The sequence below is a fragment of the Sceloporus occidentalis genome, unplaced genomic scaffold (assembly GCF_023333645.1).
Source record: "Sceloporus occidentalis isolate IW3139 unplaced genomic scaffold, rSceOcc1.0.p SCAF_97, whole genome shotgun sequence".
In the NCBI taxonomy this organism is placed as follows: Eukaryota; Metazoa; Chordata; class Lepidosauria; order Squamata; family Phrynosomatidae; genus Sceloporus; species Sceloporus occidentalis.
This window is the reverse complement of record NW_028317077.1, coordinates 3,947,507-3,964,855: the sequence shown is the minus strand read 5'-3', so window position 1 is coordinate 3,964,855 and position 17,349 is coordinate 3,947,507. Positions and strand designations below refer to the sequence as shown.

The window sequence follows — 17,349 nt, the reverse complement described above, 5'->3', positions numbered from 1 at the left end:
TATATATATATATATATATATAGCTAAAATGTAAGCGTTATCACTTTTGCCAATAACAATAAAAAATGACCCTCACATTTGCTTAGTTATCAGGGATAGAGACAATCGCGTAGATACCTGGGAACATTTCCAATGGGCCGCCTTTTTCCATCCTAATCGTATGGGGAAATTAGGAAAATAAAGCCAGAGGGAATGGATGCGGAGTTAGGAAAAGGTGGGTGGATTTCACTTGTGAATAAAACAAGAAGTGCGCCGAAGACCCTTTTTGGGAGCCGAGTGGGCTGAGCTGAATGTAACTACTCCATCGGGATACAAAAAAAAATATAAATTTAAATTATAAATATAAATTTAATTTTAAGCTTACCATACTAGTGTATATTGAGGTTTCCGAATAAAAATACTCACAGCTTCACTTGCATATTTACTAAATAATGACCAATTTGCCAAGCTCCCCTTCTGGGGTAGTCAAAATAGCTAGAAGTGGTGTTTCCACAATCTTTGGAATTGTCTATTGACTTCCCTTCTTCTACAATCACAATGCAACCTAATTTGAGTTGTTTTTCACTCTAATTTGGATTCTAACATTTTATGTACCCCATGTAATTTGCTTAACACAGAATCACTAGAGGACGGGAGCCTACGGTTATAATGCAATGTAGACAGTTTATTACTTGTGTTAACGCAAGGCTGATATGCTGAACGTGGTCCAGAATTAGCAGACGGAGAGTGGGAGCGATCACTAAATGAACACATCTACCCGTTCCACAATACGAATTCTAGAACATAATAATTTGGGGAATATTGGGTTTCAGTATGTATGTATATAAAGCTTTCCTTTTTCATCATATCGGTTGTGTTTTTTTAATGTTACCCAGTCTATTGTTGTGCCTTTTAAGTTAAAGCTTACAGCCCCTTGCCCAAGAAGTGGTATACTTTGTAGCAATAACTCAATGGGATGTGTTTAAACACTCCAACTTCTTGCTATTAATATCTAGTGTCTTCTACAAGATGGGCAATGGTGGCCTTCATGATACTCGAGTGTTGCCAAAAAATTATACAATTTTATCATGTAACAACTGCAAATTATTTAGCAGCTAAACTTCTATGAAGCTCAAACATAGGTTAAGCAGATAATTTAGCTTTACATAGCGATCGGCTGAATGTAGACTTTATTCTCAGCGAAATGCTATCACCTGAATGCCCTGATTTCCTAAGATGACCTACAGCAGAAAGATTGCTCCAACAAAATGTATTTTTTTAAATACTTTTATATTTATTAAAACTACTTGCCAGGAAAATCACAACTTTCCACTTTTTCAATCTCAGCCCATTCTAATGCTGTCAGAAACGATCACTTTCTGAATGTGGAGAACATTGGGGGGGGGGGGGGCATTTAATGGGGAAGAACAATAATGGCTGCTAGTTTACAGCCACTGTGGACAACATAGGAAAATACCACCTAATTACATTTGCCTAAACCTTTTTCTGTTTTCAGGTTAATATGTTTGTGGAAGGCTTCCACGATGGCATTATTCTTTATGCCCTGGCTTTACATGAAATACTTAAGAGTGGATTCAGCAAGAAGGATGGAGAGAAACTTGTCCATCGGATGTGGAACAGAACCTATGAAGGTATTAGGCAATGGAAATTGTGCCGGATATTATAAAATATAATAGAATTTTTCCCCGGTGGCAAACTTAGAAACCGGCTATAGTCTGTTGGGAGTTCCTTTAGTACATTTCAGTTGGTCAAGGATGGGGTGTTTGTTTGAAGTGTGGCTGGAAGTACTTTTATGTGACTTTGTAACATATTGATAGCTATGTATGAAGCCAAGTATATAATTTAAAAGACAACCAATGTATTTAATTACACATTTTAATGTATACACCCATTCCTGCTGTTTTTTTTTATATACACACCCAGCAAACATTGGGAGCGCCTAGAAAAGATGGGAGAAAATAACTTGTGTCTTAAAGAGGGACTTTTCCTCCAAAAAAGAGACACTAGGAAACTATTTTAGTTTGGCACAATGGACAAATTATGTATCTGGTCAGTTCTTCCTGAATGCTAATGGAGTTTCACAAACGCCCCTGCCAGCTCATTGCCCCAGGCAGCCGCCCAAGTTGCCTGCATGGCAAGACTGGCAATGATTAGTTCTGTTCTATGCATCCAGATTTCACGTTGTGCCTTCTCTCTGCTTGGTTGTTCAGACCCTATAAAAGGTCTCTCGGGGAACATAGGGGATGAGGAGGAAGCCCTGCACTAGGTATACCCAAAGCATCTTCAACAGAGAATGCTCATTCTTTAAATGATCTTAAAAATTAAAAATAGCTTTTTTTTATAACCTATAACTGCCATGGCCATTGTTGAAATATGTACCAAATATGGACAAGATGTAGAGTGCCTTGTTCTGTTTTGTTTAATATGTCAACATGCGAATATTTCAAACTTGGACAATCCAGGGCATGAAGGTTTGCATTAAAATACCCGAAAGAAGCCAAATACAACAGTTTTAGGGCAGGGAGGAACTGCGCTCACACTGCTTTATGCAATAAACAAAACATTACAGCAGCACATCAGGTTTCCTTTAATCTATACAATGACAATAGCTCTTTTTTTCCCCATTCTCTTATTTGTTATTGTTAAGGGCAAGCTTTGATAAAAACCAAACTACCAATGTTTTTTCATAGCTGGCATTTTTTAAGCTTTCCTTTGTCTTATGTAATAGTCCGTATGCTTATCTCAAAATGCATGAGAACAGTCTTCACATGGAATCTTTTCTGTATAAACAAACAGAGGGTGTCTTTATTAGATCCATCCATTGTTCCATATGCTCATCGTCCTTTGATGAAATACCAGGATATAAGGCGAAAGAGCTCCAAGCAGGGGAAATTCATTTGATTTTTCTTTGGATAACGGACCAGCTTTCCAAGTTAGGCTACAAGTTTTACATTTTATTTATTAACCTTTTCAGTCCTTACAAGACAGCAGTATGAGCATAGATAAGGAGAAAACACAGCCGTCTTAGAAAAGTAAAACAATGCTTAAAAGGAGTATATTAAGGATATTTGTTTGGGTTTTTTTTTTCTTTTTACTTCTTTACTCAAACGCCATCAGTAATGATACAGGCTCTGTATATTACATTACATTTATTTAATGTAATATAGAGCCCCAGCAGGTTTTGTAGCACTACTGCAATAGGGACATATAAAAATGTATCAATAGCTGACAATAGAAAAAAATTATACCGACACTAACACACATTAAGAAATACTGGTACAGAAGAAGAAGAAAGGGCCCTGATCTTGTGATCTTACAATCTATTACGGCTAATGACTTCTCTATGCATTATAAAAGGCCAATCCCGGCCATTTCTTCTGCAAGAAGGCCCAAGTTGGCCCTGTATAGTGCTTAAATTGGTGAGTTTTTTTTAAAGATACCTTACCTATTGAAAAATGCAATATCCACAGCCAGCTCAGCGCTTCTTACAGGAGGATGGCCATTCATAGTGCATAATGAATTTAGGTAACTAAAAACACAGTTCTCCTGTAGAATACCCTGCCTGCTTTAGAGTATAGACCCCTCTGTCTTCTGTGACTAATATAGAACCCTCTTGAACAAAAATAATGGCCAACAACGTCTACTGTATGAAGGAGTAAGGCCATCAGGTTCTTTTTTTATTATTTGCCATGAATAGTTTTGTTCCAATGTCCATACCCGGGAACTTTTTGGCTCCAGCTACCCGGAGCACCTTTGCAGGTAGAGGTCCCACTGACGTCGTGGGTAGGTGGCCCCGCTGACGTTGCGGGCAGTCCCACCGACATTGCGGGACACAAGCTGTATTTAATGGGGAAGTGGTCAGGGAATGTGCCTTGTCACAACGCAGATTCTGCGACCTTGATATTCTACCTTAGCGACCTGGAGGAACGGCACTTCACCTAGAGTCTCCGCGAGACGCCTGGAGAGTTCCCAGGTATGCCAGCGTCAAATTGGTGCATGTAGGGAGACTAGTGCAATTTGACAGCATACCGTTTGAAAGTTCTTGAATGAGGAAGGTTATTTGTGATTTACAGCTTATTGTAGACCAACATTATGTCCCCTGTAACTGTATATCCTGACGCAAGGCTAATCTGAAACTCACTGCTTCCCAGCAGGTCACCTGAGGCTACTAGTAATAGATTTTATCAGCACCCACTGAGATCTTTTCACTACAAGTAGCCCTTACTCCAGTTGTGGTCTTGGAAATATCATTTATTTATATGCAGGTACTGAAATACTCCATGACCGCAAAATCTCCTGTAGTGCCAAATGTTGTCTAGACTACTGACGCTGATATATAAAATAAATGGTCAGAGAATATACTACACATTTAGGCTTATGCATGATTCTGGTGCAAAGTTTGAAAACTGGTCTTATCGCCATTGTAATGAAACAGTGGATGGTCCAAAAGCAGTCACATTCTGTTGAATGCTCTTTTCATAAACCTGTTTTGACAAAATTAACACCAAAATCGCTTTCTATACATAAATCCCAATATTTGCCAGCGTGCACCTAGTTTCCTTTCCCTTACTAGTAGCTTATTTTGTTTGTTTGTTTTTAATCTGCATATAGTTGTGTCTTTTTTGTTTTTATGACACTCCAATAAATATTACTTTTATAGAAATTTTCATTTTTTGATTTCATTATAAAGACTGTGTGGCCCACATTCTTGCTTTATAGTCCATATGTAAAGCATATAACTTGTGAGGCTACCAGTCTTTTCGGTTTCATTTAGTTCCGCTGAGTTCGTTACATACACATGTTCTAATATCTTTTGGTTTAGTAAAACATTTGAAACCCACTTGATGTACACAACCAGGCCCATCCAATTCCATTCCCATTTTAAGAAACAGACTATATATTAAACATATGTAAAAGGACACAGAAAAGATCCACTTAATGTGGTGTGTAAAGTCCTAGTTATTCCAGACATCGCAGTGGTTATATATATATGTGGAACAAACATTCAAGTAAAACAAAAAAAAACATTCATCAGTGACCCAGAATGCTTAATTGCGAGTAGCCAGTTGCCTCCAACGCAAGCAAACCCCTATACCTGAAATGTGGATAAAGGTCCAGAATCATGAGGCTGAAATATCAATAGACTTTATCATTATTTGAATAGTGCCTATATATATATATATATATATATATATATATATATATATATATATATATATATATACATGTTGTATGTACAAAAGTTGCCACGTTGCACCTTATGCGTTTCGCAACACTGCATTAGATAAAGCCGTCGGCGGGCGTGTAACATGTGAATAGGCCTCCCTTCTAAGTCCCCCTTAGCATGCTTGTTTCTCATGGTTGCCGAATAATCCTTCTTTCTTCTCGCACCGTGTTATGTTGTCCCGAAATTACGTAACTTGTCAGTCTTTGCATATAAATTAGCCATCACGTTTACCCCAAGGGAGTGTCATGCCAAAATTCCTTACCATGTCATATGCAATTAACATGTCTTATAATGAGGTCATAATTCCCCTTTTAAGTCGTTTACATAATGTTTCTTGTGTACCTTATTATTGGAACATTCGAAACATTGTTAGCCACGCTAGAATCACTTACATGAAAAGGAACGCCTTACTACATAACTATGTTAAAGTAAACTGTATCGGAATACTCAATATTAGCCTCCATCTATAGCCAGAGCTACCAGCGCTGTATCTAAAATAGGTAAGATATAATTCATTTTCCTAGAAGCTGATAAGGTGACTGTTAGCTTATTATGTGTTTATATTACTGAAGGGAGTTGTTATTTAACTTTCATTTTCATGCCAAGAAGAAAAATAGGCTTGACATTTCTGGAAGCTCGTTTTATTAAGTCAACACAGCTTCAGCATGCTAAAAACGTGCAATGTCATTTTCAGCAGCTTTACGTGTTGTCCAAAGGAGTAAATTGTGCAAAGAATTGAATGGTTGAAATTATGTTTAAACCACAAATTATAGAAAAAAAAAAACTGGTTATGAGTTGTGAAAAATGAAATAAGTATTTGAATGCACTCGATGCAACAAAGAGGAGTCATGGAGTCTAACAAGCACACAAAAGCAGGGTGAGAGGTAGGCAATGATCATGATGGGTAGCACGGGTTTGTAATCAAGTTGCAAACATAAGGTCGGACAAGGAGAAGCCCGGTCATAACCAGGAAGAATGTCAATAAGTGTTCTTTTTGCTCTGCTGTTTCTTTGGATTACATGGAGTCTTCCCAGCCACTCTGCGCCCTATAGAGTGTCCCCTCGTATAGCTGTCACCCATCTTTTGGGTTTGTTCCTCACAAGCATCCATACAGTTCCTTAATGGATTTTCCTCTGTTTCCAGAAGCTCTGGCTCATGCTGAAGAGTAACTATGTAAAATGACAACATCAAAAGACCAACATTTAAATAATGTTAGTAGACCATGTTTTCAACCATGAATGGTTTTCAAGTCCAGCAAAAAGTATACTGGCCTATATATTTTCGCTTGTCCTGGTTAAATACCGTTTATGGTTGAAAGATTGTTTTTTTTTTAACATTCTGTGTCTCAGTTGTTGTGCTAATGATACTTACTGAACTTACTGAGCTTAACTGAAATAACATTGTATTAGGAAATGGAGCACATAGTCAGCAAGTCGGAAGTAGTTGTGTCGATATTAAATGCAAAGCAGGAACAAATAGTCTGGAATTCATACAGAAGTACTTCCAATGGTTGGCTAAGGTGAACGCTACTTCAGAGAATCTTGAATGGGTGGGGAGTTGGCGGAATGTTGATGTAAAAGGACATGAAACTGACCCGGAGTCCTGGGGAAGCAGTGCGTCACCCGGAGACTCTGGGTCAAATCTGGGGTTCTCAGGTATGACGATTAAATGCTAGTAATATGTCACATAACACACGTAGAGCAGAAATATGATGTAATGTATTAGAGTAATAACAAAACTTAACACGGGAGGCCTTGCAAAGGATTGGGCAGAGGAGTAATGCCCCCCGAGTTGCTCTTATCTAAATATTTTAAAGTTGTCTAGAGTAAAATGTTGTTTCTTTTCTTTAATATGTCCCACCTGCCATGTGTTTTCTAGGAGCTGAGAATGTTTGCTTGGTATGAGTTTATCTACAGCCTGTATGTATAGAAATTGTTTAAACGCAATGCATCATGCTTATTCTAAATGCTTTATTCCTTTACATAAATAGCTATCAATGGGTCACAATGTTACATTAAATGTCTTGGTGAAGACCCGTGGCTAGTCATTTTTGGACACTTCAAAGAATAGGAGATATAATGTATGTTGGATAGCAATGGATTCTGCGCGTTGTACATGCTGGGGGATCATGTGCATCAAGTTAGTTTTTGTCTATTATTTAGCTGAAATTGAGCCTCTGGCTTTATAATAAATAATTTTTTTTACTTTCTCTTAATGTCTATTTTTTATTTGCCTTGCTCAATATTATAGGCACGTCCTTCAACAATTCTGTGCAAATTTATAATGCAAATGTGCTAATGTATGCGAAGCAGTGTTTAGATTGTAGGAATTCAGATAAAAGGATGAAATTACAATATATTTGGGGATGCCAACATAAACATAGTATGAGGTTTCCTGTTGTATTGGTCTGTAAAATCTGTCGACTCACGTTTCTGTTTAACTTGGACTCGGTGGTAGTGTTACCGATGAACTTTATAATTCTTTAAATGCCATTCCTTAGGTATTGCCGGACCTGTGTCTATTGATGCTAACGGGGATCGATACGGGGATTTTTCAGTCATTGCGATGACAGATCCAGAAGCAGGTACACAGGAGGTAAGGAGAGACAAGAAGATTTACTTTCTGGTAGACATTAATAAAACTTACTAATATGCCACATAAATAAACCTTAGCAGATCAGCCAAAGTATTATTTAATTATTTATTTAATTTTTTTAAGGTTGTATCATATAAAAACAATACAGGAACCTTTAAGAAACATGTTCAGTTTATATGACAACAGCCTATCAGTGCCTGTTTTTGTGGCACATGGCGATTAAGGGTTCCCAATAAAAAATATTCTTGGGGCAAAGTTCAACAGAGTAAAGCAACACCTTCCATGGCAAGGTTGGCACATGGGTCACATGCTGGGGTCCTTGTTTTTTACTCATGCCCAATAATTTCCACTCCGTTACACTCAGAGGGGTAACTGTGCTCGCAGATTCCACAAATGACCTTAAAGAAGTTTAAAGTTTAATGTTCACTTGGCACTAGACCAGCTCCATAGTCTTCGAGATTTACCAAGCGTCAAGATGGCAAAACTTGTACTGTTCTCAACGGCCATTGATTTAATTTGTGATATTACTTGGAATGTTAAAGTAATTGAATTTGTTTTACTTAGTAAGTTCCCTCCGTTGTATTGTTAAACATTAGGGAATTCTAGGCAAACGTGTGCCAAACCCTTTTGCAGATCTGATACCATGAATTATATTAAAGATTACTCGAGACTACGAAAGATTTCCTCTAAATAGCTTCACGGTACAAAAAAGGCATTAAAGTGAGTACATTCCACACATTACTGTTTCTTAACAAAGGCAGAATGAATGTCTGCAAGTAACCCAATATCTGGTGAATTGCAAATATTTTAAGATTGTATTCTGCATTGGCCAAAAGAACGTTTTAAAGGAAACTAGGCCCACTTTTCCAGGAGAGGTTAGACGACACAACACTGTGCCCTGTACTTTCAACCGCAAGGCTTGAGATAGATATATATATATATATATATATATATATATATATATATATGTACTATTGACCTAGCAGTCAACAATTTGCAGTTAACAGTTAAAGAAGTCCCATGGTAAAAAATATATATTTTCCTTGAAAATAAAACCCATACAGTAATATATTAACCTGTTTTTATCTAATTTTGCTTCAATAAACTCCCTTTATCTGCCAATGTTTTCAGACATGGGGTAGATCGGCCTCTTGGGTGATCAGGCACCCTGGTGCTCCCCAACTTATCCCCCCAACCGGCCCATTTACACTCTGGAGGCCTGAACCGCGCCATCAGAGGTGTTTATACATTTCATTCAAAGGGTCTGCAAGCTTTTAAGACAAAGATCTCAGAGATATGATGTCATATCCCAGTACTCTACTGGAGGATGGAGAACATGGCGTAAACAAGGCCTTGGACCAGGTCTAAGGCAGCGCCAGAGGTAAATGTCTCTGGCAGTGCTATGAAACCCCTTCCTACATAGAATTTCATCACTGTGTCTGATCCTAGTCATAAAAATGGTGGAAGTTCCCTAAATTAGAAGACCCTGAAAATACATAGCATCTTGGTGAAAGTCAGCTTGGCTTTGTCAGAATTGGGGTGGACTAAATTTTCTCCTGGAACATTTGGACCTCTGCAGTACAAATATGTTTCTTCACAAGTGAGCCTTATGGTAGAATCGGTTGTTGACATCCTGAACATGCCTTATGAACAAACAGTGCTCATCTCCAGATGACTACACACGCCATTCTTAAATATAGGACAGGAAGCAAAGATAAAAGTGTGTCCCGTAAATCCGGGATCATTGTGCTGATATCCGGGTCAATATGCCTCCATCGATAAAAACATTGCCAGCCTGCTTGGCAGCTTAAACTAAACAAACAGCAGAGGCTCAGACAGAATAGATGTTTTTTTTAAAGTGATTAATACAGAGTATTAGATTTTAGAAATAAAAATAAGGTTTCAAAAGCATAACAGTTTTCACCTTAGTTCATCTCGTGTTCAAGGCAGCGTTGATTTTATTCCAGAGGTGATTATTCTTTGGTTACAACAGGTGGACTGTTATCCTTGAGTGTTGAGTATCTCTGTCGGTTAAAGTGCCAGCTGTACTAACTATTTTAACCTCAGGGTTGCAGGTAACTAAATCCAACATGGCTGACTCAGCCCTTCGTGCTTAATGGTACTCATTTATCCAGAACATTTATGTGAAAATTGTATCACTGGGTGCTTGAGTCAATGTTGAAAGGAACTCCGTGGTGTGTTAATTAGAACGTACATCAACTCGGCAGAACATACACCCTCTCTCCAGAGAATCAGAAAGACCAACTCTATGTGCAACGTTCATTGATTCCTCCAATTTATGACATCATTGTTATATTCACCTAAAACAGGAGTAGCAATGGACAAACAAAAGCCTTACATGTTTCACGCTAACAAAACTAAGCCATAAGTGAGTGGTGAGTCCTCCTCAGATTTTGTACCGACTGCAGAAACACTATACCACGTTTCCTCATATGATCCAGAAGAGTATTAATTTCAGTATTGGTTTTGATGGAAATTACCATATTATAAGCCTATAGTTTCCTGTTCTTAAATTTACCCAAGATGCACTTGATGTAAATGCAGAATTTCTGCTATGGACACATCTATGTCCTATAATGTTACATTTTCGAGCAGGACCCTCTTTACCTAATGTTTCAGTTTGTCTTTGTCTCTCTGTTCTAATTTTGTCAGAATGTATGTATTGTTAGAATTGCTGTGTAAATTGTTGGTGCTGTATAAATAAAATAATAATATAGATTTGAAATAATATTACTCAGTCTCAGACCCAAAAAAAACCAAACAGAACCCATTTAAGAATTTTTTATGAGCAATAAACATGTTTTATTGTCGTAAAAACTGTACGTGTTTTGATAAACCCCAGAAATTTTGCTGGCTGGCTGTCTGGCTATAAGTGCTCTCACATAATTGACATTCTTATGGGAAAATATGCCAAAGAAAAAAAAAAAAATACAAACAATCCATGTGTTCTAGGGGTTTTTACGAAATGGAATCAAATTCTGAAATATTATCATTAAATTCTGATTACTTAAGGATCAGTCACACTTTGGTAGCACAGTACCCTTCTGTGTTAATCATGGACATGTTCCTACCACAATTTAAACATGCTGCAACCACAGTTTAGTTAAGTAAGCCACAGACAGAATTTGGAATAATAAAATCTAGTGTCATATTTAGCAATTACATTCACTATATTTTTCACATATAGGAAAAATGTCAACTTTATTTACTTTTTAATTTTTTGAACTTTTGGTCGGCCACTATCTGACGATATATTTTTTCTGTTGATTGCTGTGAGCGTAGACCCACCAGGCAGAATTCTACAGATAATGACCTTGTGGAGACACCTACTGGTTGGTTTCGTGATAATTCTAGTCGTTTTTTTTTTTAACCTACTTTTAAAGTACTTTATGTGCCGCATCGTTAAAAAGAGAAAAGGGTAGCGGTGATACGATCAACGTGCAAAAGTTAATATGCCGCTAGCGTGGTACATAAAGTGGCTTTGAATACTTGTAGCTTTTACATTTGGGGCTGAGTGATAGGGAGAATGTGAGCAGGATAGAGGAGGAACACCAGTGATACATACAATAGTAACTAAAATGAAACTGGCATTTGACATAAATAATGTATAAATGCTTCAATGTTACTATTTATCCTATTCTAATAACATTCATATCTACCTTTTGTGTTCCTGATAATATTTCACTGAATGTACAGCATTTAGGTAGCGGGGTATTAAGCACTGACGTTTTTTGGTACCTATGATTAGGGGCAGTTAATACCTGATATTCTTTATTGCTTTTCTGCAACATTGAAAATGCCTTGCAGGGACATTGGTAAGATCAGGACGGGGCCCTTCTTACTTTTTAAGTGGCGCAGACGTTCCTTATTTGTGTAAGGAACAATGTACACAATACACTTTACAAACAGAAATATCTTCCTTGTGAGTGTCCCTTCCTTATTGACTCTGCAAATGAAGCAATGTGTGTCAAAGTAGAGCAGATGTCGCCAGCACAGGTAGTAATCTCGATAGAGAAAATAGTTTTTAATCTTAATTTTACAATTTGTTGTTGACCTCTAAACATTTTTAGGACGGATCTGTATGGCATTCCATAGAAAATAAATGACAGGCAATAATAAAAAACCACGTATGATTAATTTATCCGTTGGGAGTTTCTTTCCTTCGACGTCATTTATTGTTTTTGTTGCAATGGCACGAAACTTCAGCGTTTCTTAGTGAAATCTCTCAAAATCTCGCCGCATTGCGATCACACATAAACACGCGGGTTTCGCATAATACGTCGAGCTCTGAGAACAATCTGATATGTTCGTAATATTCCAGACCTTAAATGAACAGCTGGAGACTGCATTTCATTAAGCCAACGCCAGTATGGCGTCTGTAACACACAGGGGCACTAGGCTTTGGAAGAAAAAATACACATTTTAATAAGGCTTTTGTGATAAGGGTGATGTTTATACAGGCTCTGCATAACCAATAAGTCTGGTCTTTTAAGGGCAGTACTATTAGTCTGAATTCCTTGTAAAAAAAAAAAAAGGAGAGAGAGAGGCTTTTAACCTCTAAATGGGTGTATTGGATTGCGTTGCACAAAATATATGCTGTTCGTAGGGTTATCATCTTAATTTATGGATTGCAGTAATATAGATAAGTCTGTGAACGTGCTGAAAGCTATGGCACAAAATGATTTTCTTAATGGAAAATATATGTTTTCATATTTTCAATGGACAACCTGTTGGTCACAGCAGCCATTCTTAGACCATGTTGAGGTCGAAGCTTGTCCTCGGTGTGGCCGTCTGTCGTGCCATATCTATATCTTTTATATCTTTGTATGTTTTATAACGTTTAAGTGCTATGGACTATTTTCATGGCTTCTTACCGTAACAGCTGCTCAGATACACAAACCTTGTGGCTAGAATCGTGTAGAGCTTTGAGTATCTTATCCTGGCCAGCATTGTCTTCGTTTTGGTTCTTCTCTTTTATAATTTAGTCCTTCTTGATTCATATCAGCCTTCATTTTGCGCTTGCACTCAATTAAAGTGCTAAAAATTGCCCCAAAAAATATAGATAAGAAAAAGCATTATATATGTTCAATAGGGTTTGGAATAATTATTATAGTACTTACCCTTATTGGTTATATTTTGATGAAATATCACTGAAATACGTTCCTATTATAAAATTAAAAAGGACATTTTAAACAGTTTTCATCTATTTTTTTTTTTTATTCAGGTCATCGGAGACTATTATGGAATTCAAGGACATTTTGAAATGCGGCCAAATGTAAAGCTTCCTTGGGGTCACGGGAGATTAAAAATTGAGTACCCCAAAACGGATCAAGGAAATACATGTAAATCATGTAAGTTTTCTAAATATTATTTTTATTTTTTTCTAAAAGATAGTTGAGTTCCAAGAAACCAGAGGGGTGGGGGCTTCATTCAGTGAAATTGGAGGAATTAGGGGGACTTCTTATTGCAGTTTTAGTTGCACGTCTTGGGGGTATCCATAGATGATACTCAGATGCTTTATAAGAGGTTGGAGATAGCACCAGGGAAGCAGCTCCAGGTGATCTCCACCAGGTATATTTATGGTGTATGTCTACATACCCTTCACTCCTGTATCAAAATAACATATTATTTTAAAGAATGAAAAATCAAAGAATTATAGATTATAAACAAATGTCTGAGATAAAATGCTTTACCAGTGATGTTAGAAGTGCTTTTAAATTGTAATCTATAGGGATGAAAGTAAATCCCTTAGGCAAAGAAACACCAGCCAAAGACTTCATAAGTTTGCCCCAAGCTTGCATGCAAAACAGTGATTTAGAATTAGAATGCGTCCCCCGGTTTACTTGCTTGATGAGCTGAGTAAGACCATAAAAATGTCTGACATTCAGAAGCACTTTGATCGTGTAAGTCCGGGGTCTGCGTTTCATGTAAATTAATGATTTGAACACATAAAAGCAGTGGAACCTTGGAGTCTTCAGCTGTATATACTGGATGTATGAAAGGATTGCAATGGTCACCGTGCGGTCTTTTCATTCTTTTAAGCCGCCGGGAACCGGTGCAAATCCGTGGAGGTCTGGTAACAATAATCCCATCTGCCAAAAGCACAGATCGCAGGTTCCATTTCACGTGCTATTTTTGGCAAGCAGGACAATTCCCCTTTAAAATAGGATGCAGGAAATTTCACACCCATTTGTATACTGGCGCCAAAGTCAATTACCTTTAATTAAAATGTTGCACCTGCTCTTGCCATGTTTTCATAAATCAATATCTCATCATCCAGGCGTAGCAGGCAGCCTGCCCTTGTCGAGCCGAGCAAGTATGTTTTTTAAATGAGAACGACCGGAGAACCTGCCAATTTATTTGGGATTAAATGAAAAAAAAAAATTCTGAACTTAATTATTTCGGTTACAGTTCGCTTTGAACGAATGGCCGTAATGCGAAATAGGTGTGTTGCACCAAAGAGGGAAAAGAAAAAATGTCGGTGCGCTAAGCTAGTCTCAGGCTCAAATAATACAAATGTATAATACGAGGCCTACCAAACAGTGTGAGCATGCTGCAAATACAGTGTGCTGGCTGTACAATGTATACAAAAAACAAAACACTGAGAAGCGCAGACAGTATTTAGTTTTTTGTATGTGTTGCACCAAAGGCCAGGTTTATCGGCAAAATGAGTTCTGCATAACCCTTTGAGTGCCAGAGAGGAGAACATCACGTTGCATTGTAAGAGAATACATTAACAACCCCGATCACATGGGGTTTTTTTGGAACTCGATGAAAGATGAATGCGTGTTGAGTCTCTAATAATATAGATGAAGCTTTGTCCCTTAATTATTGAGTGAGAGAATGGACAAAAAAACAGATCTTTTTAATGCATTCAATAATACAGTCTCCTGAAATATTTTTTGGTACATCAAACTGTGTTGGAGGTTTTGTAATGCCAGTTGAGGCACTGAAAGAGAATAAAAGCTTTTGTTGTAGAAAGATGAATATGATGCGAGAACAAAATGACCCAAAATGAGAAAACGTAAGCAGACTAGCAATAGACTCCTGATGTGCTTTTCTGATTTGCCTTCCCCCACTAATGGTCGTAAAGAAAAAAAAATAAGAGGGCATCATTCTAGGCAAGGTATAGACAATACATGCATGAAGCACAAGCCAAAAGGAGCGTATATACGTGAGTTGGTGGAGAAATCACCAAGCTTGTCCCTAATTTCCATTTAGTTGGTTTCAACATATGTCTATTTTGTCTCATGAAGAGCTCATAAGCTACAATCCACATATTCAAACATTTGCCCTCAATACCTACTTTTATGAGCGGTTTCTCATTCTATTACCTAATGCAGACATTTCTCCTTCTTCCAAACAGGTGGCCTTGGTGAATCGGCAGTAACAGGAATTGTCGTCGGTGCCTTTTTGGGAACTGGATTGTTAATGACATTCTACTTTTTTAGGCAAGTAATACACTTTAAGTATCAAACATTTATGATGTCCGAAGTTTATTTCCACTTTCATATGCATTTCAATCTATGTTGCGGGTAGGTAAGGCAAATGACTTAATCCAATTTCATAATGCATACGCAGAGTGGACAAAGGGCAGGAGCATCGATCCTTTGATGAAATATTTGATGTATTGATTTTTGATTAAATTATTTACACATTGCACCCAACTGCTATTTCTTTGCTACATTGTAGTCGCATGATTTGTAGGTTGTTTATTCCGAGTACCCTTTTGGATGTTACTATATTCCATATAGTCAGCCACACAATACCGTATTTGCTCGATTATAAGACGACCCTGATTATAAGACGACCCCCCAAAATCTGAATATTAACTTAGGAAAAAAGAAAAAGCCTGAATATAAGACGACCCTAAAGGAAAAAAGTTTTACCAGTAAATGTTAATTCATGTAAACTATTTTTTTTAATAAAAGCTATGATTGAGAAAAATATTTTTTTTGTTTTTATTTCTTGTATTTTCCAGCCTGTCCCCCAGTTACGCACATCTGCCCCCAGGCTTGCCACACCAATATGGCACTGTGGCCCATGATATGCCTTTTAACCCTCTATATGCCACTGTGCCCCATGGTATGCCTTTTGACCCCCTATATGCCACTCTGCCTCCAGAAATGCCTTATACCCCTATATCCCATTCTGGCATTTAGGGGGTTAAAATGCATATTATGGGGCAGAGTGGCATATAGGGAGGTATAAGGCATTTCAGGAGGCAGAGTGGCATTAAGGGAGTTAAAAGGCATTGTATAGAGCACTCTGCCTCCAGAAATGCCTTATACCCCTATATGCCACTCTGGCATTTAGGGGGTTAAAAGGCATATTATGGGGCAGAGTGGCATATAGGGAGGTATAAGGCATTTCAGGAGGCAGAGTGCTCTATTAAATGCCCCCTTAACGCCACTCCAGAAATGCCCTATGCCCCCATTTAACTAACACACACACACACACACTCTCTCCCCCCCCTCCCCTCCCCTCTCCTCTCTCCTCTCTCCCCTCTCTCCCCTCTCAGCCCTCTCTTACCGGTGCTTCCAGCCGGGGCAGCGGGTTGACGTCGCCTTCTGCTGCAGCCGGAAGGAGGTGGAGTTGGCAGCGGGGGTTTGTATGCGTCCGTCGCGTATACTTTCCCCGGCTGTCAGAGATCAGAGATCTCTGACAGTCGGGGGAAGGTCTACGCGACGGACGCAGACAACCCCCGCTGCTAGCCACACCTCCTTCCGGCTGCAGCGGACGTTGTCTACGCGGATGGCGTAGACGTCAACCCGCTGCCCCGGCAATACAGCAGGAAGCACCGGTAAGTGTGTATGATGGGGGGGGGGGGGGTGAGACAGGAGGATCCAGGTCCCCTGCAGCGGTGCGGGGGATCTGGATCTTAGTCTCCTAATCAGACTCTATTTGAGGTCTGATTAGAAGACGACCCCGATTAGAAGACGAGGGGTATTTTTCAGAGCATTTGCTCTGAAAAAAACCTCGTCTTATAATCGAGCAAATACGGTACTTTCTTCCTTTGACAAAGTCTTCAATGCCACGTGCGTCGTGTTTTACTGTATGGCACTGAGGCACAAGCAATCTAATGTCAGATGTAATGTACTTAGGTGGACTGCAAACTCTAATTTTGTATCGTTTGTACTACAGAAAGAAATACAGAATAACAATTGAGAGACGAAATCGGCAAGATGACATCGGGAAACACAGACAGCTTCGCGAAGATTCCATTAGATCCCATTTTTCAGCAGCGTAAGGAACGTGAGCGCTTTCTTTATAAAGAAGCAACCAAAGACATCAGTGTATCCGACGGGGCACAAATAGAAGCTTCTTCAGTGCAGTAGAATCATATTATTGTTTTATTTTTATCAGAAACTCAGGAATGATTTACTAATCATATTATGCCACATGGCCTTTCATCTTGTGAAAAAAAGAAACACATAATAATGCTTATGAAAGTGTATAAAATGGGTATAGGATATGACTGATCATCAAGTGCTTGTTATCATTAT

General features: G+C 38.3%; 1 protein-coding gene across 1 annotated transcript in view; it reads left to right on the top strand.

The window, feature by feature from the left end:
- LOC149284249 (atrial natriuretic peptide receptor 3-like) overlaps positions 1-17,093 on the top strand; it is a 49,118-nt gene extending 32,025 nt beyond the window's left edge. The window contains exons 4-8 of the mRNA XM_089497013.1: positions 1,496-1,631; positions 7,728-7,822; positions 13,068-13,194; positions 15,210-15,298; positions 16,992-17,093. Of these exons, the coding sequence (XP_089353139.1) occupies positions 1,496-1,631; positions 7,728-7,822; positions 13,068-13,194; positions 15,210-15,298; positions 16,992-17,093 (549 nt within the window). The remainder of the gene's footprint in view (positions 1-1,495; positions 1,632-7,727; positions 7,823-13,067; positions 13,195-15,209; positions 15,299-16,991) is intronic.
- Positions 17,094-17,349: the final 256 nt, after the last annotated feature.